The sequence below is a fragment of the Giraffa tippelskirchi genome, chromosome X, assembly GCF_054371585.1.
Source record: "Giraffa tippelskirchi isolate mGirTip1 chromosome X, T2T-mGirTip1v1.2.pri, whole genome shotgun sequence".
NCBI classification, from domain to species: domain Eukaryota; kingdom Metazoa; phylum Chordata; class Mammalia; order Artiodactyla; family Giraffidae; genus Giraffa; species Giraffa tippelskirchi.
This window is the reverse complement of record NC_137289.1, coordinates 97,962,631-97,985,669: the sequence shown is the minus strand read 5'-3', so window position 1 is coordinate 97,985,669 and position 23,039 is coordinate 97,962,631. Positions and strand designations below refer to the sequence as shown.

Genomic DNA, 23,039 nt, shown 5'->3' with positions numbered 1-23,039 from the left:
CAGTGTAAGAGGGTTCTCTTTTCTCTACATCCTCTCTAGGATTTATTATTTGTAAAATAAATAATGATAGCCATTCTATACTTTTTAATAAAGAACTATGTAACTGTGAGGACTAGGTCAGATAATAGATGTGAAGCACTTAGAAAAGTAGTTCCTGGTATGTGTTAAGTGCTGAAATCAGATGCCCAGATTTGAATCTTGACCTAATTTCTTCACTGACCATTTCTGGGCAAGTTCAGTAACCTCTGAGTTTCAGGGGTTTTTTTTTTTTTTAACCTGAAAATGGAGTAAAATAACAGTACATAACACATAATGCTGTTCCAAGGATTAAAACAGATGCTGGAACATAGTTATCTCTCAAAAAATAAACCTCTCATCCTTATTATGGTTAATCCTGACTCACATGGCAAACCCCTTACCAAATTATTGTGCTGCTAGACCTTGAGTTTCCTGGGGCTAATACGACCATCAGAGTGTTAGATCAATGTTTTACCTGATTGAGGGATTTCTGTTTATCCTGTGTGCATGGATCACATTGCACTTAATTACTTCCCATTCTCATATCTGACCATAAAATGAAGATCAGTAAAAATGCCTAATATATATGGATTGTTGTTGTTGGTGGTGGTTTAGTCACTCAGTTGTGTCCAACTCTTGTGACCCCACAGACTGTAGCCCACCAGGCTCCTCTGTCCGTAGAATTTTCCATGCAAGAATACTGGAGTGGATTGCCATTTCCTTCTCCAGGGGACCTTCCCGACCCAGGGATCAAACCCAGATCTCTTAGTCTCCTGCATAGCAAGTGGATTCTTTACTGACTGAGCCACGAGGTTTTCGGTCGTTAAGTCGTGTCTGACTCCATGATCCCATGAACTGCAGCACGCCAAGCTTCCCTGTCCTTCACAATCTCCCAGAGTGTGCTCAAACTCATGTCCATTGAATCGGTGATGCCATCCGACCATCTCATCCTCTATTGTCCCCTTCTTCTGCCTTCTATCTTTTGCAGCATCAGGGTCTTTTCCAATGAGTTGGCTCTTCTTCATGTCAGGTGACCAAAGTATTGGAGCTTCAGCTTCAATATCCGTACTTCTAATGAAGATTCAGGGTTGATATCCCTTAGGATTGACTGGTTTGATCTCCTTGCCATCCAAGGGACTCTCAAGAGTCTTCTCCAGCACCACAGTTAGAAAGCATCAATCCTTTGGTGCTCAGCCTTCTTTATGGTCCAGCTCTCACATTCGTACATTTTCCTTCCTGAAATGTAGTTATGTTTTCTGTCTTTTGGGGACAGGGTAATTTATTTGAATACTTTCTGAAAGGGAAAAGTCATTTCTGTTTACAGCTGTCCTGCTGTCATCCAAAAACTGTATCCTAAGGAGAGACCTTTAGTGTAGAAATGGTTTCTGGTAGAAAGAATGCAAACCAGAAGCTTAGAGTTGGCTTCTGGAAAAATAGATGATAGAAGGGAAGGAAGGAGAGACAGCTTCTATTCTTGGAGAATCAAGAAGTGTGATAAGGGATGGAGGATTGGCAGCAGGGAGAGAAATTGGGCAATTGTCAAAAAGGAAGAAATATGGGAAGAAGGGAGAAGATATTTAGAGAAAAATTCATGATGACATTCCATGGCATGTGCAATGTCAATGTACTCCCTATCATCCCACAAAGGCCTTGAAGTAGCTGTGGTATGCTATATGTTTACTGCCAAATAAAACACATATGTTACTATTAAAATTTCTGGCCACACCTCACCTGCCCCATCTGCAGTGGAAGCACAGAATCTTAACCACTGGACCACCAGGGAAGCTGTACTATTAAATTTTTAATGTCCAAGTAGCACTAAAATTATTCTGACTGACACCAGTTTTCTTTGTTCCACACTTTTCAGACCTCTTATTTTCAGGAGAGAAAGAGCTTTGCAAGTTAGACAGGCCTGGATTGAAAAGTTACACATGAATGTGGTGGAAGAGGTGAGCAAACAGTTAACAATCTTGTCTAGAATGAGCTATTTTGCATTTCACAATGAAATAATCCCTTGGTCCTGGATTATGGCATCCTTTCCCTAGAGTTGCTGAATACTATATGCCATTCCAGGAAGAGCATTCACACTGTGCCTCAGCCACACATGAGTGTGGAAGGAAGCATGCAATGAATGACCCCAAGAGTCTTCAGGGCAGGATCATTACCATTTCTCTCTTATCTTTTTGTCCACACTATATCCTGGACCTATTTTTCATTTATGTGCTCTTTGCTATGAAGACTTACAATAAATAATAGGCTGTAAATATTATCCAGAGCAATTATTCTCAATGTTAAAAAACTGAAAGCATTCCCTCTAAGATCAGGAAAAAGACAAGGGTGCCCATTTTCACCACTATTATTCAACATAGCATTGGAAGTCCTAGCTATGGCAATCAGAAGAAAAAGAGATAAAAGGAATCCAGACTGTAAAGGAAGAGGTAAAACTCTCATTCTTTGCAGATGATATGATACTATACATCTCCGGATACTATACATAGAAAACCCTAAAGATACCATCAAAAAATTACTAGAGCTAAACAGCGAATTTAGTAAAGTCACAGGATATGAAATCAATACACAGAAATCACGAAATCACTTGCATTCCTATATACTAACACTGAAAAATCAGAAAGAGAAATTAAGGAATCCATCCCATTCATCATTGCAACAAAAAGAATAAAATATCTAGGAATAAACTACCTAAGGAAACAAGAGAGCTGTATACAGAACACTATAAGAAAGAAATCAAAGATGACATAAACAGATGGAGAGATATTCCATGTTCTTGGGTTGGAAGAATCAATATTGTGAAAATGAATATACTGTCAAATGCAATTTACACATTCAATGCAATCTTTATCAAATTATCAATGTCATTTTTCACAGATATAGAACAAAAAATTTCACAATTCATATGGAAACACAAAAGACCCAAAATAGCCAAAGCAATCTTGACAAAGAAGAATGGAGCTGGAGGAATCAACCTTTCTGACTTCAGACTATACTACAAAGCGGCTGTTATCAAGATAGTATGGTACTGGCACAAAAACAGAAATATAGACCAATGGAACAAGATAGAAAGTCCAGAGATAAACCCACGCACTTATGGGTACCTTATTTTTGACAAAGGAGGAAAGAATATACAATGGGGCAAAGACAGCCTCTTCAATAAGTGCTGCTGGGAAAACTGGACAGCTACATGTAAGTGAATGAAATTAAAACACTTCCTAACACCACACACAAAGATAAACTCCAAATTGATTAAAGACCTAAATGTAAGACCGGGAACTATAAAACTCGTAGAGGAAAACATAGGCAGAACACTCTATGATGTAAATCACAGCAAGATCCTCTATGACCCATCTCCTAGAGTAATGGAAATAAAAACAACAACAATAAACAACTGGGACCTAATTAAACTTAAAAGCTTTTGCACAGCAAAGGAAATTATAAACAAGGTGAAAAGACAACCCTCAGAATGGGAGAAAATAATAGCAAAGGAAACAACTGACTAAGAATTAATTTCCAAAACATACAAGCAGCTCATACAACTCAATATCAGAAAAACAAACAACCCAAACAGTGGGAAAAAGACCTAAACAGACATTTCTCCAAAGAAGATACACAGATGGCTAACAAACACATGAAAAGACACTCAACAGTGCTCATTATTAGAGAAATGCAAATCAAAACTACAATGATATACCACTTCACACCAGTCAGAATGGCCATCATCAAAAAGTCTACAAACAATAAATGCCAGAGAGGATTTGAAGAAAAGGGAACCCTCTTGCACTGTTGAGGGGAATGTAAATTGATATAGCCACTAAGGAAGACAGTATGGAGATTCCTTAAAAATTAGGAATAAAACCACCATATGACCCAGCAATCCCACTCCTAGGCATATACCCAGATGAAACCAAAACTGAAAAAGACAAATGTATCCCAATTTTCATTACAGCACTATTTACAATAGCTAGGTATGGAAGAAACCTAGATGTCCATTGAGAGATGAATGGATAAAGAAGCTGTATTACATATATACAATGGAATATTACTCAGTCACAAAAAGGAATGCATTTGAGTCAGTTCTAATGAGGTGGATGAACCTAGAGCCTATTATACAGAGTGAAGTAAGTCAGAAAGAGAAAAACAAAAATTTTATACTATATGGAATCTAGAAAGATGGTACTGATGAAGTTATTTGCAGGGTAGCAATGGAGACAGACACAGCGAACAGACTTACAGACACGGAGGGGGAGGGGCAGGGAGGAAGGAGAGGGTGGGATGTATGGAGAAAGTAACATGGAAACATACCTTACCACATGTAAAACAGATAGCCAGTGGGAATTCACTGAATGATTCAGGGAACTCAAAGAGGGGCTCTCTAACAACCTTAGAGGGGTGGGTAGGGGAGGGAGGTTCAAGAGGGAGGGGACATAGGTATACCTACGGCTGATTCATGTTGATGTTTGGTAGAAACCAACACAATAGTGTAAAGCAATTATCCTTCAATTAAAAAGAAAAAAGAAAAAAAATTGGGTGTAAATGTTTCACATTTACTCTCACTGCAAAATGGCAGATGATAGCAGCAGTGGTGTAGCAACCTCCAGTGGACATTGGAGAGAATTGTACAATCCTGGATCAGTTCCTTGGGAAGCCAGAGTTTGGGTTGGCTCCTTTTCAGCAAGTCTGGAAAGATTCCCTGGAGCTGGCAGAAAGCTAATGTCTGTCTTCAGAGGGTCCAAGAACTGAGTCTTCTTATATTAAAACATACTTCAGTCAGGATGCCTTCCTCTGTAATAAGAGGTCCAGGCATCAAGTCTAGGCACATTCAGCAGGAAAAGAAGGCTCCTCTTTCCTGGGTGTCTTTTCTGAGGAGCCAGAAAACCCTTTCCAGAAATCCCAAACTCTATTTCCAATTTCGTTCTTACAGGCCTGAATAAGATCTTGGTCCATTTGGGATATTAGTAATGAGCTTCTATCATCTTCCATCACTAAAAATTCAACTCTTGCTTTTGTGTCCTTTCAAACAGCTCTAATCTGTGTTGAATGATGAGGAAATGATTGGTACAAAGTTTTACTATTGGTTTTTGAGATTCCTAAACCTGCTTGCCAGGTACAACATTAGATTCTAGGATGCAGAAATGAGCAAGGTAAATAGGGTTCATGATTTCTGCTAAAAGAGACAGAAAACAAAGAAGAAACTATGTCACAGAGTATAAATGCTCTCTCACATACAAGACATTCAGGATACTGTGACACCACATGGGATGGAAATTCCTCCAAGTGTAGAGTTGCCTCCTAAAGAGATTTATAAGCTGAGACCTAAAGAAACAGTGAAAGACAGACAGGCAGGTTTGGGAGGAGGCAAGTTTTCCAGACAGCATATCTGAGGCCCTGAAAGTCAGAGAGAGCTTGGCTGGAACACGGATCAGATTTTTCTCCTAGCTCTGATATTAGTACACTGAGATTGTTGGCTTACAGAGAAGCCATTCCTCCTCACATGCATATCATATCATGAGACTCCTCTTATATTTTGATGTTTTAAATCTCAAATACCCTAATGCAGGAATGAGAACTGGGGGTGGGGGGCACTAGGGACCTGGAGTGGGATGTGAAATTTAACACATATCTTTGGTTATTTGCTGATGTTTTAATTCTGTGAAAAACCTATAATCAGCAATAAAACAATCAAATGTGCAATTTGTTCACATGGTAGCAAACATAAACAACAAAATACACATAAAATGGCAAAATATAGCATCTATAATGCCATCATTTAGAGACATCCACAGTCAGCCATGACTGTATTTATATATCTTTCCAAACTTTTGACTATCCATGTGCATGCACACTCACACACACATTAATCTATTTCAAAAGCTGCTTTTTTATTAGGCTTTAGAAGATGAGTATTTTTATATCAAGTAATATATGCCTGCATCATCATTTTTAATGTTTCCATGATATCCAATTTCATGGTTATAATTCATGTAATCACTGCCCACAATGATGAACATTTAGCTTTTATTCTCATTGTCTACGGTTACAGTGCTAATTCCAAAGAGCAAGGTACACAACAATGTGTACAGTGTGCTATCACTTAGGTAAAAATGAATTAAGAATATATTGATCAACACACTTAATTCCCTTGGAAATTTACAAAATTCTTTACCAAGTGAATGCTATAAAATATTTTTAATCCATAAAAATTCAAATTAAGAATCATTTATTCCCACATGAGCATACTATAATAGAAATAACATATATTGCCAATTACACAGAGAAGCCCAACACCTTCAATCCTTCCACCTGTCTGCCTCCAGTTCCTGCCTGCCATGGAAAGAATAAAAAAAAAAAAGCAGGTTCTCCAATCTGTCCCTTTGCTGTAACTTCATGACCAGTGCTTTTTCCTCCAGTAATTTTTCCTCATAAATCACCTGTCATCACCAATCACCACTCTAGAAGTGGCAGCCCTCCACTGTGCAGACACTGTCCAGTTGCCAAGGGAACTAGTATTTTGGGAATCTCAAGATGTAGTATATATTTTGTGTGGGATGGAAACCATTAAGCCATTACACTCATCACACAGAGATTCCCACTTTCCCTTTAGCCTGCTCCTCCAAGGTAAAGAGCAGCGGCTGCACTTTGCTGGAGCAGCCGTGAAGAGATACCCCACGTCCAAGGTAAAAGAAACCCAAGTAAGATGGTAGACACTGAGAGAGGGCATCAGAGGGCAGACAGACTGAAACCACAAACATAGAAAGCTAGCCAATCTGATCACATGGACCACAGCCTTGTCTAACTCAATGAAACTAGGCCATGCCATGTAGGGCCACCCAAGACGGACGGGTCATGGTGGAGAGGTCTCACAGAATGTGATCCCCTGGAGAAGTGAATGGCAAACCACTTCAGTATTCTTGCCTTGAGAACCCCATGAACAGTATGAAAAGGCAAAAAGATAGGACACTGAAAGATGAACTCCCCAGGTTGGTAGGTGCCCAATATGCTACTGGAGATCAGTGGAGAAATAACTCCAGAAAGAATGAAGGGATGGAGCCAAAGCAAAAACAACACCCAGTTGTGGATGTGACTGGTGATAGAAGCAAGGTCCGATGCTGTAAAGAGCAATATTGCATAGGAATAAATAAGGGGCTATTGTTACAGACTCTACAGAGTTTATAGGGTAATAAGTAAATATTATAATCAACTCTAGGCTCAGATAAAGTACTCAATACCATTTTTTGCTTATGTGCTCAAGAGTTGCACTGCCAGTCCCCAACTTGATTATTGTCCCAACATTAGCCTTGATTCCCTTCTCTTCCCTTACTAAGAAATAACCCAAAGTTTGCGATCTAATTTCCCCTTAAGAGTTTCTATCAGCTGTTTATTCTAGAGACTTCTCAGAATCTTCTGCAACTGTCTGGTTAAATTAAACCAGTTTTCAACCTGACCTATATCAGTGTTTTAGTTATGTTGTGTCAGGGAAATTTGTTTTCAACTTTTGTGAAAGTGAGTAAGAACTATGTTTCCAGGTGCCTCCTATAAGAAGTAAAGATTCTGAGAAGGATCACTTGTTGAAGACCTAGTTTGGGGAGTGATCATGCAATATGGGGCTTAGACAGATATAAATTCTGAAGATGCAGTGGACATAGGGAAAAGAATTAAGCTATCAGTGGATGAGATTTAATATGTGGAATTAGGTGAGTGAGGTTGATAGAGAGGTCATCTCTAGTTTTTAGGTTCTTTGCCAGAAATGAAAAAACAGAAGTTTTTGTTATCTTTCAGAGATCAGAAAATTGTAGCAAACTCCATGAATCCTTTGCATCTCTGAGGCAGATGACTGGTAAGAGAAAATAGAAACCCCTGCAAAACCCGTATTTACCAAAACCAACATATAAGCCATGATAGCTGGGAAAAAAATGGCTTTTGCTTCCCTTGCACCTTCCAAACCTCACATGAGGTCATCTTTTTAGCTGAATATATAAAAACATTGACATTCCTGCTAACAAGGAGGTCGAAGTCTAGGGGAAAAAATACATTTTCTAGGTCTCCAGCCACTGAGATTCATGGGAGGAAAAAAAAAAAAGAAATGACTGGGAATGAGTGTTCATTGCAAGGAAAACACAATATCTCTTTTACAGTGTTTTGGGAAATATAGTTACATGCAAATATGGTTTCATTTTGACAAGAGCTTACCCTACAGTGAATGCACCTAGTATCTAGGTTATGTTTCCTTGTTTTAATATGGACTCTTTAAAATAAGTTTATTACATTGGATATTTAAAATAAGCAGATTTTTTTTCTCAATTTTTTGGACATTTGAGATATATTAGCTAACATGAGCACAGGTTTTGAAGTATGAAAGGACTGAGTTAAACCTTAGTGTGGCACCTTCCTAGCTGTGTGACTTGGGGAAAGTTATCTTTCTTTTCCGAATCTTAATTTCTTGACATCAGTAAAATTGTAGTAAAAAACAGCCATGTCACAGGGTTTTTGTGATATTTAGCAGTAAGACTGCCTCCTATTCACTACCTTGCCGAGAGAGAGAGAATCTTGTGCTTTGGTTATGGAGATGGCCAAATGCATGACACCCAACGCTGACCAGATGAGATCAACAGTAGTTTATCAGTTGCCTATATTCACAACCTGGGGGAGGAGGACACCTCATGCCATGCAGGCTCACATGGGGCTTGCACCCAGGAACAGAGTAGACAACTAGTGCTGTGTGAAGCAAGTTTTGTAGTAATAAGAGGGTAGAGTGCCTATTTCCCATGAGAGGATTTGATTGGCTTGTTTGAATAATTCTACAGGCATTCATGGAAGTGAAACGTGCTATTCAGGGATAAGCAGGAACTGTATCATTCTGATAAGGAAGGCTGTTTGGCTAAGGGATCATATCCATGGGATAACTGGGGAGGGGAACAGATGGTTCAGTCATTCAAGGCCCTCCTAATTTCACCACATGTCAAGGCAATACATAATATTGAGGCTAAATTTTAGATATTACATCACAGATCCATAGTTTCTGTCACATGGCTGGAATTTTTAAAAAGGCATCTTGATAATTACAAAAACAGAAAAAAAAGTTTTAAGTTGAGGGTGATTCCTTCTGAGATGTAGGTTGATATTGAAAACTATCAGATTAAAGCAAAAGAGAAGCTCATAAACTAAACATCTAATTGATACTGATAGGGATAGAATAGGATAGTTATACAGGTAGTTGTAGAAGCCCCAGCAGGGTAATATAGATAGAGAGGGAAACCTAGGAAACTTTGGGAGATCAAGAAAATTAGAGGTACCAAGGGAATATTTCATGCAAAGATGGGCTCGATAAAGGACAGAAATAGTATGGACCTAACAGAAGCAGAAGATATTAAGAAGAGGTGGCAACAATACACAGAAGAACTATACAAAAAAGATCTTCATGACCAAGATAATCACGATGGTGTGATCACTCCTAGAGCCAGACATCCTGGAATGTGAAGTCAAGTGGGCCTTAGAAAGCATCACTATGAACAAAGCCAGTGAAGGTGATGGAATTCCAGTTCAGCTATTTCAAATCCTGAAAGATGATGCTGTGAAAGTGCTGCACTCAATATGCCAACAAATTTGGAAAACTCAGCAGTGGCCACAGGACTGGAAAAGGTCAGTTTTCATTCCAATCCCAAAGAAAGGCAATGCCAAAGAATGCTCAAACTATGGCACAATTGCACTCATCTCACACACTAGAAAAATAATGCTCAAAATTCTCCAAGCCAGGCTTCAGCAATAAGTGAACCACAAACTTCCAGATGTTCAAGCTGGTTTTAGAAAAGGCAGAAGAACCAGACATCAAATTGCCAACATCTGCTGGATCATCGAAAAAGCAAGAGAGTTCCAGAAAAACATCTATTTCTGCTTTGACTATGCCAAAGCCTTTGACTGTATGGATCTCAATAAACTGTGGAAAATTCTGAAAGAGATGGGAATACCAGACTACCTGACCTGCCTCTTGAGAAACCTGTGTGCAGGTCAGGAAGCAACAATTAGAACTGGATGTGGAACAACAGACTGGTTCCAAATAGGGAAAGGAGTACGTCAAGGCTGTATATTGTCATCCTGCTTATTTAACTTATATGCAGAGTACATCATGAGAAACGCTGGGCTGGAAGAAGCACAAGCTGGAATCAAGATTGCCGGGAGAAATATCAATAACCTCAGATATGCAGATGACACCACCCTTATGGCAGAAAGTGAAGAACTAAAGAGCCTCTTGATGAAAGTGAAAGAGGAGAGTGAAAAAGTTGGCTTAAAGCTCAACATTCAGAAAACTAAGATCATGGCATCTGGTCCCGTCACTTCATGGCAAATAGATGGGGAAACAGTGGAAACAGTGGCTGACTTTATTTTGGAGGGCTCCAAAATCACTGCAGATGGTGATTGCAGCCATGAAATTAAAAGACGCTTACTCCTTGGAAGGAAAGCTATGTCCAACCTAGACAGCATATTAAAAAGCAGAAACAGTACTTTACCAACAAAGGTCTGTCTAGTCAAGACTATGGTTTCTCCAGTAGTCATGTATGGATATGAGAGTTGGACTATAAAGAAAGCTGAGCACCGAAGAATTGATGCTTTTGAACTGTGGTGTTGGAGAAGATTCTTTGAGGGTCCCTTGGACTGCAAGGAGATCCAACCAGTCCATCCTAAAGGAGATCAGTCCTGGGTGTTCATTGGAAGGACTGATGTTGAAGCTGAAACTCCAATACTATGGCCACCTGATGTGAAGAGCTGAGTCATTTGAAAAGACCCTGATGCTGGGAAAGATTGAGGGCGGGAGGAGAAGGGGACAACAGAGGATGAGATCATTGGATGGCATCACCGACTCAGTGGACATGGGTTTGGGTGGACTCCGGGAGTTTGTGATGGACAGGGAGGCCTGGCGTGCTGTGGTTCATGGGGTCACAAAGAGTCAGACACGACTGAGTGACTGATCTGAACTGAACTGTAAATTAATGATGGCTCAAGAAAGCTATGGGAATGTTGTGGAAGGAAGCAGGCTTGCTTAACTATAAAGCCATAAATAAAAGCATGAGATATTCCCAAGGCTATTAATGAAAGAAAAATGTCACTACCCTTCCACTGATATGATAATCCCAGTCTGACCTCATAGGATCAGACACTCTCCTGCCTGGTATGACAAATGAGGAATTAGTGATGTAAGCTTCATGTCTACTCGAAGAAGGTGATATTTTCCCCTTCCCCTTTCCTTATAAACCTATAGCCCACTTAATCCTCTGGGCAGAGCTCTCACCTGCCTGCTTGCTTCTCTTAAAAGCATCCTATATTAAAAAATCTATTTCTTGCCTCTCGCTGAATTCCTTCTGCACTGAAACACAAAGAACATGAACCTCAGTAAGTCCAGACGCTAGGTGAGTGATTCTAATTAAAAGATTGTGTTCTGAGTCCCAAGCAGGGTTTTTGCTGGGTCCTAGAATATGGGTTCAAGTCCTAATCTGAGGTGAATGGTTTCAATACCATCTCCTACAGAACATTGCTGTAATTTGGAAGACTAAAACACAGCTACCTATTGGGAAAAAATGGTCCTGAAATACACAGCCTGAAATAAAAAGGGATGAGCTGCTTTCCTCCAGACAGATTCCAAAAAAATAATGCCTAAATCAAAGCCTGTGGTCATAACCTCTCTACCATTAGTGCCTGCTAAAAAGGCATCACTCCAGAATAGGTTGATTGTACAGAGAGACATTTAAAAGCTTTTACAAATGAACAGGGAATGCAAGCCACTTTACTTACTGACCTTACATTCTGGGACCAAAAGGATAAGGATACTTGTGTGAGCTTTTCTTTCTTTTCTTTTTCAATTTCAGGACTCTGTGAGATTTCTGAAGCTGCCTGATGACCCTGGGAAATACACTCTTTTCTCCTAGTCTTGTTTGGTGTCCCTGGGGGAAAGAAAAACATCCTCCCTACTTTCAGAGTGAAAAGAACTATATCAAAAAAAGCTTCAGAGTGTGAAAAACTATGTCAGTCTGCAGGTACCATATACAGTGTTTGCACTATGTACCAGATTCTGTGCCAGATGTGCCACCAAATTAGGTCACTATCCTACCAGACTTGAAGTGTAACTCATATGATGGCTGTTTAAATAAGGAGCTATGACTCAGAAAGGTCAGATAACTACTAGTTAAGGCATGCCACTCAGAACCTGGTCAGTCTATGGTTTTCTGTGCTACATGTTATAAATTATTGTTCAAATGTTAATTTTTAAATTTGTCTCTAGGGAAAGGCCCATACAGGAATATTCTCATAAATATGTTAGTTATTGCTCGTAAAGAGTAGATTCAATTCAGGAGTTGAGGAAAATGGTAATGGTCTTGTTTTATTGTTACACAGAAATCAGTTATTTTTGTCATTATTATTACTCTAAAAAATTTTCTTTGAGCACCTGCCAACCCCAGTGTTAGGCACTCTCCCATTGTTATCCCAGTAGGCCTTCGGAGCATTCTTTCAGTGCAATGATTATCATTCTCAGTTTACAGTGAGGAAATTATGACGCTGACTGTTTAATGGCCTGCCACATTGTAGTGGTATGACAGAGCTGGCTCACACTGGCTCTTGAGAGCTGATTGTATGCATCTCTCCCTTGAAATTGGCTATTTTGGTGGACTATTTCCACCACAGAAACCAGAAAACTATAAAACATATACTCCCAGGCCTCTCCTTTGCTTGCTGGTTTTTAAACATTTACCAGCATATCACTGACCAAGTTAAGTTCCAACTTTAGTTTTTTCAGCTATTAACTATATGATCTCAGGTAAATTGCTTATCCTCTCTGAGCTTCACTTTCCTAATATTTCAAATCAGTAATTAATTGTATTATCTATGTCGTTATGTGGATTTAACAGTTTGTATTCCCTTGGATTTGGCAGTAAATTAAGCCAGTTCCCGAATATAGTTAACATCCTATAAATGGCCATTTTTCAACTTTCTCCAGAAAAAATCTACCATGAAAAAGTTTGATAAAAGACTTTGTGCATTCAGTGCATGTAACATGCTAAAACCATCAGGAAGAGACTATACTATAGATGAGGAGCACTTGAAGCACTCATTTGCCAAATATCTGTCAGAACCACTTTCTTTAATATGCATATTAACAGTATGTGAAAGTGTTAGTTGCTCAGTTGTGTCTGACTCTTTGCAACCCCATGGACTATATGTAGTCTTGGTTCCTGGAATTCTCCAGGCAAGAATACTGGAGTAAGTTGCCATTCCCTTCTCCAGGGGGTCTTCCCGACCCAGGGATCGAAGCTGGGTCTCCCACACTGCAGGCAGATTCTTTACCATCTGAGCCACCAGGGACCTTGCTAATCTCCTCCTTCCTGAGTTGGTCTAGGAAAAGCCAACGAAGTGCCCCTTTCCACAAAATATTAGAATGACTTGGGGCCATCTAAATGACCATTGAATCAGAATAAAATAAATATCAATTCTTATTTTCTTATAAGGACAATTAATAATTTCAGACAAAATATTCCAAAATAAGTCACAGTGTTATTTACCATAGCATTTTGAGTTCTTTTCAATAGGACCTGGTCTCTGCCATAATTCCAGAAATATAACTTTATGGCCTACATTTTAATTACAATGTTGTATACTGGAGGCTGCCTAAAGCAGCAAAGAATTAAGAATTTTTCCTCATTTTTGAAATTTTTCTTATTTTCTATGTCATTTATTCACTTAAGGATTTGGAAATAAATTTTATTTTTTAAATAAATAAATGTGTAAGTATTCATTAAGCATCTCTGATGTATCCAGATATGTTCAAATAGAATAACTAGAATGTATACACATAAGGAGACACACACACACACATATAAACTGACACATAAACTGAATTATATTAGATGTTTCGCTGGCAAAGGGGTTTTAATAAAACCTTTGTGATGAAGGAATTTATTGCAGCGTTCATTATAACTATAAAAATTGAAAACAAAAACTACAGCCTAAGAATTATGTGAGTCTAAGGAATCCAGACACATCCTGGGTCAGTCCTGTGGTTATTCTGGAGCCTGATCCAGGGAATCAGACTGCTCTCTGCCAGTGAAATAGAGAACCTTTATCAAACCCACATTCCTACTCTAGAACCCAGGAGCTCTCATCAACTTTTTCTTTGGGTCACAAACAGCTAGAGGTAACACCCCAAGGCTCTGACGTTTTCAATGTCTGTGACCTTTAACAAGACATTCAATCACTCTGAGCCTATTTCTTCATCTGTCATGTGGGGGGAACACCTGCCTTACAGATTGGTTCTGAAGACTTCATGGAGTAATATACATAAATTATTTGACATGGTGGAGGAAGGGTACCAATAAACAACAGAATTCCCAATTCTCTTTCTCTTACTGCATATTATATCCCTTGGCTTTAGCTACGAGCTCAGATTCATTATTCTTTGAAGCTTGTTACTGCTGCTAAGTCGCTTCAGTCGTGTCCGACTCTGTGCGACCCCATAGACAGCAGCCCACCAGGCTCCGCCATCCCTGGGATTCTCCAGGCAAGAATACTGGAGTGGGTTGCCGTTTCCTTCTCCAGTGCATGAAAGGGAAAAGTGAAAGTGAAGTCGCTCAGTTGTCTGACTCTTAGCTTATCTCATCTCAAATCACTGCTGCTTCAAGTTTCCTTGATCTGGCTACTAAGTTTCTAAAAACAGAAGAAAGATTTTTTTTTCTTTTTTTTTTTCCTTTTTTTTTAAATTTTAGTTGGGGGCCAATTACTTTACAATATTGTAGTGGTTTTTGCCATACATTGACATGAATCAGCCATGGGTTTACATGTGTTCCCCATCCTGAACCCCCCCCACACCTCCCTCCCCCTCCCATCCCTCTGGGTCATCCCACTGCCCCAGTCCTGAGCATTTGTCTCATGCATTGAACATGGAATGGTGTTCTGTTTCACATATGATAATATACATGTTTCAATGCTATTCTCCCAGAACGTCCCACCCTCACCAAGAAAGGTTTTTGTTAACCCAAAGGCACAGCTTCAGTTTAGAAGGCAATTTCCTGATTATATGGTTCCCCACAATTTACCACATCTCTTTCCAGTTAAAATCTATGAACATTTACTGTGTGCCCACCATGAGCTGAGTCTTGTGCCCTTCCTTATCTCCTATATTTCCTGCAGATCAGCAACTCACTGTCCCTACTCCCTCCCTCCATAGCAGCCTCTAGATCTTCTAGACTCTATCTCCTCCCCTAGTCCTTTACACAAGGAAGACAATTTCCATCTCTCCCTCAGAACTCTTATCTGCATTCTCACTCCAAGAAACTAGATCACAAAGAGCCGTCCTCAGATGCTCACTTCTTAATACTTCTCAGGAAGGTGTAGATAACAACTATTTTATGTTATCAGAAAGACTTTAAAATATCCATTTTTCCTCTGTTCCAGCAGGCCTCAGTGTTGAATGAATCGACAGTGGGCCACAGGATCTGGGGAGTACCTGTGGGATGAGGAGCTGCTGAAAATGTAAAGAGGAGATGACCTGAAAACCAAGGAAGCCTGGATCAGTGAGAAAAAAGGGAAAGAATTCCCTCCTCCAGTCAGTAAATCTTCACTTGATGCCAGCCCCTGTATGCCAGCTGTTGTACTACTATTGTACTTTTCAAGGCACTGTACTATAAGATTAAAAATGTTTATTTTTTGTGTTTGTTTTTTATGTACATATTATTTGTGTGAAAAGTATTATAAACCCACTATAGTACAGTACTGTATAGCTGATTGTGTTAGTTGAGTATTTAGGCTAACTTTGTTGGATTTACGAACAAACTGGACTTATGAGCATGCTCTCGGAACAGAACTCATTCGTCTGTAGGGGACTTACTGTAATAAAGTTAGGGACAGTGCACTCCATGTGGGCCTTAGCATCTAAAAATCTTGAGTTAGACTTCAGATTCTCCCTTACCCTAGCTGTGTGACACTGGGCTATTGCCTAACTTCCCTGGCTCTTAATCTCAACTGTGGTCATGGGAAGAACATTTTTCTAGAAGAGCTATCATAACTATTGAAAGAGAGAAGGTAGATAGTTAGTATAATGTACATACTAGCTTGGGCTTCCCAGGTGGCTCAGTGGTAAAGAATCTACCTGTCAGTGCAGGAGATGCAAGTTTGGTCCTTGGGTCAGGAAGATCCCCTGGAGAAGGAAATGGCAACCCACTCCAGTATTCTTGCCTGGAGAATCCCATGGACAGAGAAACCTGGCAGGCTACACTCTATAGGGTCACAAAGAGTTGAACACGACTGAGCACACATGCACATGCATGCACACACTAGCTTACTATTACTTGTACTGAATCTTAATTTCACTTTAAAGTATTTCATAACGTCATTTTGTGTTCTTAATCTTTAATCTTAGAGTTATGTTTCACTTTAAAAGATATTTTTGTATTTCAAAAATGAAAACATTTAATAAAAGTACAGATTGTGCACAGATAAAGCAAAAACCATTAAGAGTGACACTTAAATGATTGAGATAAAAGAAAAGCTGAAGTAAATCATTACATGTACTATAAATACCAGCTTCTGTGTGGAATGCCAAAGATAACGAGCGTTTCTTTGCTCTCAAAAACTCACAGCTGATTAGAAAGAATAATTTGCTTGATACCTGTACTTAAGAGTAAACTATGTGGTGCCTACATCCATAAGAACTTCTGAACTGTGTCCTTACTGGGTGAATGATTTTCTTATCGATGTTACTAAAAAAAAAAAATAACTAGTTCAAAATTTAGTGGAGCTTAACAGGACTTAGTGAACTGGATGCTAGATTTACAAAGACCAACTAAATTTTGCCCTTGCCCTCAAGGATCTCATAATCAAGTAGGGGAAACAAACACCTATAATCAATGAGTATTTATTGAGTGAATACAATGTCAGGAACTATTCTATAATCACTATCACACAGCTAGTTAGCTAGTGGTAATGGTAAATTCAATTTTCAATTCTGGGTCTGTTGACTCCAACCTGCAGTATGTTTTTATTTCTAGCCTCCAAAAGATGTCCCATGGCTCTTTTGGTTCTACTTAAAATCTGTTGATGTCTCTAAAGAAACTTCCTGGCACCTCTCACAGGGGAACCCTGGAGATGAAAGATTGGGCCAGCTGTGAGTGGCTGAAGGCACTGAGCCAGGCCTTTCATTGCACCCTTACAAAATAACAACTGTTTCTGAGAAACTGTTCTTTTAGCATTGGACCCCACTGAGATGGCAGAAACAAAGGGGCAACTGGAGTTTTATAGCCCTTGATACTTGGTAAAACCCCTTCCACAGAAGGGCCCACTATTGTAGCTCTCACTTTCCAAGCTCTCCACTCATTCCTACTGTAAACAAAAAGAACAAAGAGTGTTGCTCATCATCTCGTTATGCAGAGGGTTAAGTTGCAACCCACTGCAGTAGCCCACTGATAATGTACACTTAGAAGAATACAGGATGGGAAAAAAAGGATGAAATATTCTGTGATTTGCATATATGGGCCCCACATAGTTAAAATGCATAACTAAGGAAGAATTTCAATGATCCCACATTCTTGCATCTTTTCATACATAGAAAAGCATTAGATGCATTAACCTGAAGTATGTTCTTTGTAATTAGAAGTCATTTTCCACCAAGATGTATGCTTGACTACAGGCATTTCCCAGCCAAAAAAAATTCATAAATATCCTGGCTCCTCCCCTACTTCTTCAGAGCAGCTCCTCAGAGCTATTTGAGAAGCTGTCTCTGGGGCTATAGTCCTCAGTAAGGTCCCTGAATAAAATTCAACTCACAACTTCTACATTGTACATTTTTCTTTAAGTTGACACTAATATAAAACACACTACTATTTGTGTTTTGACTAAGAGTAACCTGGTTCTTTATGGAGAAACTAAGCTTTGCTGTATGCTTGGATTTTTACAGACATGAATCCTTTTGGAAACAGGATGACTGTCTCATTGGGAAATTATACCTGCCACTACATATGAAATAATTGTTTCCATAATGAGTGGGAAAAGGATCACCTTTAGTGTCCACATATTTAGGGTAAGTCTCAGTTCCACCATTCACTATTTAGTTATTTACCCTCTCAGCAACACTGAGAAAACCCCATTGAGAAAAAAATATGTATATGCTATATATATATATATATATATATATATATATATATATATATATATATGTATGCTACTGCTACTGCTAAGTCGCTTCAGTCGAGTTCGACTCTGCGTGACCCCATAGACGGCAGCCCACCAGGCTCCCCCGTCCCTGGGATTCTCCAGGCAAGAACACTGGAGTGGGTTGCCATTTCCTTCTCCAATGCATGAAAGTAAAAAGTGAAAGTGAAGTCGCTCAGTCGTCTCCGACTCCTAGCGACCCCATGGACTGCAGCCTACCAGGCTCCTCCATCCATAGGGTTTTCCAGGCAAGAGTACTGGAGTGGGGTGCCATTGCCTTCTCCGATATATATGTATAATTATATATAATAAATGATATGCAAATTTGCATGGCACAGAGTAGATCATCAAAAATGTTACGATTTGTTAATCTGTTTATGTTTCCCCCCCAACTACTCTTAACATCTTGATGGAATGATTTCTATATAATTCACATCTGCACCCCCACACCTAGCACAGCACCTAATATGTACTTGCTGTCAGTGTATTCTAGTTGATCAAATACAAAGAGAATCTCTTCCTCTGCAAGATAATATGATTCCATTAGAAAGTTCTTTTCAAAGCTTGTATCCAACACTTCTATGAAAACTAACTAACTAACCCACCAAACAGGAAACTTTTAACTTGGTTGTTTTTACTTGAGGCTTTAACGTGTTGCTAGACGTGGGCCAAATTTGTCTCTTTCCATTCTACACTAGGCTGGGTGACAAACACACCCAGTAGTTAAGGCATATAAAGGCAACTATGATGACAATATCATCATACCCCAAAATGTCACAGAATCCCTTGTGAAGGTGAAGATTTTATCAAAATGGCTGCATGGGGTGATGGCAAAACAGACTATCCTCTTTTCTGAGTAATTACATGAAGTTTTATGCATGCTGACGGAACTGAGGCTCCAACTGTTTAAACAGTTTGTCCAACTATTTACACAGCTATTAACTGCTAGGAATGTAACTGGAATGCAGATCAGTATTATGATTAAACTCAAGATCATTCATTATATCCTGTGGAAGAAGAAAAAAACCAACATAGCCAACACCATCCAGGGATGTAATGTTTTTAAGGAGGTGAGGGCCTTATTTAAGTTGCAAACCTCTATACACCACCAAAAATATCATAGCAAAAAAACTACTCAATGAAATAATTCTTTAGATAAGTCATGGTGGTGGTGCAAGGAGCACAGGCTAGGGAGCCAGAAAAATTTGAAATCAAATTCCAACTACCCTCTAATCTCTGGTCTCCTTTTATATAATTAGCAGTAATAGCAAAATGTCATGAGAATTAATGATGAAGTGCTTAGCACAGGACCTGGCACATAAGATTGTCTTCAACCAATGTTGGATGACTTAAATTCTTCCCTTTCCTTCTACCTAGCCAATGTTAAGTGTTGACCCCCTTGACCACAGATTTAATTTCTACAACAAAGGCAAATTTTGTGGTCACTTTTGTCTCTCTCCTTTGTGGAGAAGCTAAAAGATGGGAGTTAAAGTTCAAAGCAGTTGGCAAATAATACTTAAGCAACATTATCAAATTATTTAATAATTATTGCAAATCCAGACATTGGAATGCCAAGGTTTTAAAAATGATTTTACTCTTAAATTATGCATTCCTTCAACGCTATTCTAATAGGTGAATATTAATATGGCTATATTGAGTTTTGCAAATAAAATACCATTGACATTTTGATTGGGATTATTGTGAAGTTTATAACCCTTGTGCTCTGGAAATAAGGTTTTGTCTACCATTATTATTAGAGGACCCGCCTATCCCGTAACTCCCCTCCTGTGTTAGCATGTCTTTCTCTTCCTTCCCCTTCCCTTTTTAAAATTAACTTTTACTGGAGTAGAGTTGCTTTACAATGTTGTGTTAGTTTCTTTCCCTTGTCTTTGGCACAGACATTTGTAAAGATGGGAAGGGCATAATGGGTTGTGAAAGTGTTGAATTTTTCAATTATAATGAATTATACAAAAGGACACATAGATGAGACATGGGAACCCTGCCTGATAACTATGAGGGATCCTTGGCTAGAACCTGGAGACTTTATAATCTGAGATTATAATCTGTGATTCTTTCCTTATCACCCCAGTCACCACCTCCATCATCCTTAGCTCTGCAAAACCAATAAACTGTCTCTCTGTTTATCATTCAAACCTTGTTTCAAAACTCTCAATTTTATCACTTCTCTTTGACTACTGTGAATGTCATCATTTTTCTCATTATGTTTTGTATGTGGTTCTTGCTAATACACATAAAAGTTATTGATAGTTTAAATAGTTGCTGTTTATTCTAGCCTTTTATAGAATACATGTGTACCAAGGCATTCTGTGTTGTTTCTAATGTGTTTTCCAATAATAAGAGTATATTATTGGATGAGCAATGATTATTATCAAGGATGAGCAATGATTATTTTTTCTCCATCCTGAAAGTTATAGGTTTCATTTCTTTTTAATATCTTTTCATGGTGGAGAGAATTTCTAAAGCAATATTAGGTAGTGGGGATAATGAGCATATTTGTCTTGGTCCTAATTTTAATGGAATTTCCTCCAGTGGTGGTTATAAAATCATTTTGTGTCTTTTTACAGGAAAAAAAAAAAAAACACCTCACCTCAATGTAGCCCTCTACAAATCTGCTTTTAAAGTACACAGTGTTTTTTTTAAAAAATGCGAATAGGTGCTGAATTATTTTTGAGTGCCTTTGGAAAATCTATTGTGTACTTAAAATAATTTAAATCTGTATAATACAGTCTTCAAATGTAGTTGTACAATAAATATTTCAGTTTGTTCAAATCATCTTTTATTTTTACTCCATTTAATATTTGTTTTCATATAGGACCCACATCTCTTTTACATTATTCTTAGATATTTTGTTTTTATTGCTAGTTGTCACTACGTCATTATTTATGGTATATTGGGAAATAGCAATCTGGGAGTCGTGTGTACAGATGATTTGCCAAGCACTTTGACTAAGAGATTTATTTCTCCATTAACTCTCGTTTTTCTCAGTATACCATCAAATTGCTTATAAATAATGAATAACTTAAACAGTGTTATGCTTGTTAGTACATATTTTAATTTTGTGGGGAAACCTATATGGACTGTTCATCCTTTTTTCCCCCCAAATCTCCATTGCTTATGTTTTGCTTTAAAAATTAATATGTTTTAATTAAAAAATGAACTAAAATATCCAAGACAAAAACTATAGATTGCATATTTGCTAAAAATGTAAAATATAAAAACATTCACCCATTATAAATAAACAGAAAAAATGATTGAATGGGAATATATGAAAATGTTATGAATGGTTGCTTTTTCTCTGTTTCTAAATATATTAATGACTTTCTATTCTCACAACTAAAAAATACTACTAAAATAATATTACTAAAGTTAGTCAAACAAATAAAAATTATCTTTTGCCACTCATTAATCTGGCAGACTGAAACAGAAAAAAGCTAACATGTAATGTTTTGGACTACATATATCAATCATGCTAACAGACTTTATTTCCAGTGATCTTTACTGGAACAGGAATTAGACCTTGGTCCATTCTAGATAGTTATAAAATGAACCTCCATCAAGCTCCAGTCAGTGAAATTTCAGGCTTTTACTAGCTGTATGTGATGAGCAGTAAATGAAATCTAGAACATGAACAGGAATATGACAAAGTCTTCATTTCTATTTGTTTACCTCCATCCCTCAAAACGGACTTCAGCTGTGATAGTTTTTCTCAGAACTCTCAGTGTATCACTTGAAATGTGTGATGAAGAAAACACAAATCTGGAAGAGCATATATGGATTCAAATATGTACTTACCCATTTCTTAACCTTGGAGCAGTGCCTTGCTGAGCCTCGTTTTCTTCTTCTTCATCTGTAAAATGGGGCCAATAATAATTATTAGAGAAACAATGTAATCAGGACCTAGGGAGCATACTTGTTTATCAATACTACCCTTGACTATTCTTGAATAGAAGGAAAATATCAAGTAACAGAAAACATCCATATTTGGCAAGGACATCATTTTCATACTTACAAATGAACAAGATAGTAACTGGAAATTCACACATAAAGGACAAACACATACATTATTATCATGATCTCTCACAGAAATACCATAAATAAAATCATCATCTTTTTTTTTTTGTCTCACTGATCCATTTCATACTGGGAATGTAAGGAAAGACAACTAAGGATGATACTTTCCCTCTAGAGAGTTAAAAGGTGGAAGAAGTAAGCATACAGAGTACAAGTGGAGGGAATTGTCTTAGGTGGGAGAAAGGAAATCTCTTCCACTGTACTTGAATTCCTTTCAAGTACAAGGATGGATGTTGTGATCAATTTCAAAATGGAATTCTTTACCCCACTCCCCTCCAGAAACGGTTACATCCCTTTCCAACGTGACTTTGAAGCTCCTCACATCAAGAGGTGTAGTGTTTTTCTCCATACTTGAATCAGGGCTGGTCTTGTGGCTGGGTTTGACTAATGAAGTGCTGAATAAATGGTATCATGCTAATTCTGAGTATTGTTGTTGTTCACTCACTCAGTCGTGTCCGACTCTTTGCAACACCATGGACTACAGCACTCCAGGCCTCCTGTCCTTCACCATCTCTCTCCCAGAGCCTGCTCATACTCATGTCCATTGAGTTGGTGATGTCATGCAACCATCTTGTCCTCTGTTGTCCCCTTCTCCTCCTGCCTTCAATCTTCTCCAGCATCAGGGTCTTTTCTAATGAGTCAGCTCTTCACAACAGGTGGCCAAAGTATTGGAGCTTCAGCTTCAGCATCAGTCCTTCCAATGAATATTCAGGGTTGATTTCCTTTAGGAT

General features: G+C 38.5%; 1 protein-coding gene across 1 annotated transcript in view; it reads right to left on the bottom strand.

The window, feature by feature from the left end:
* LOC145535709 (uncharacterized) overlaps positions 1 to 23,039 on the bottom strand; it is a 120,919-nt gene that overhangs the window by 5,428 nt on the left and 92,452 nt on the right. The window contains exon 4 of the mRNA XM_081564079.1: positions 22,030 to 22,084. Within this exon, the coding sequence (XP_081420205.1) occupies positions 22,030 to 22,084 (55 nt within the window). The remainder of the gene's footprint in view (positions 1 to 22,029; positions 22,085 to 23,039) is intronic.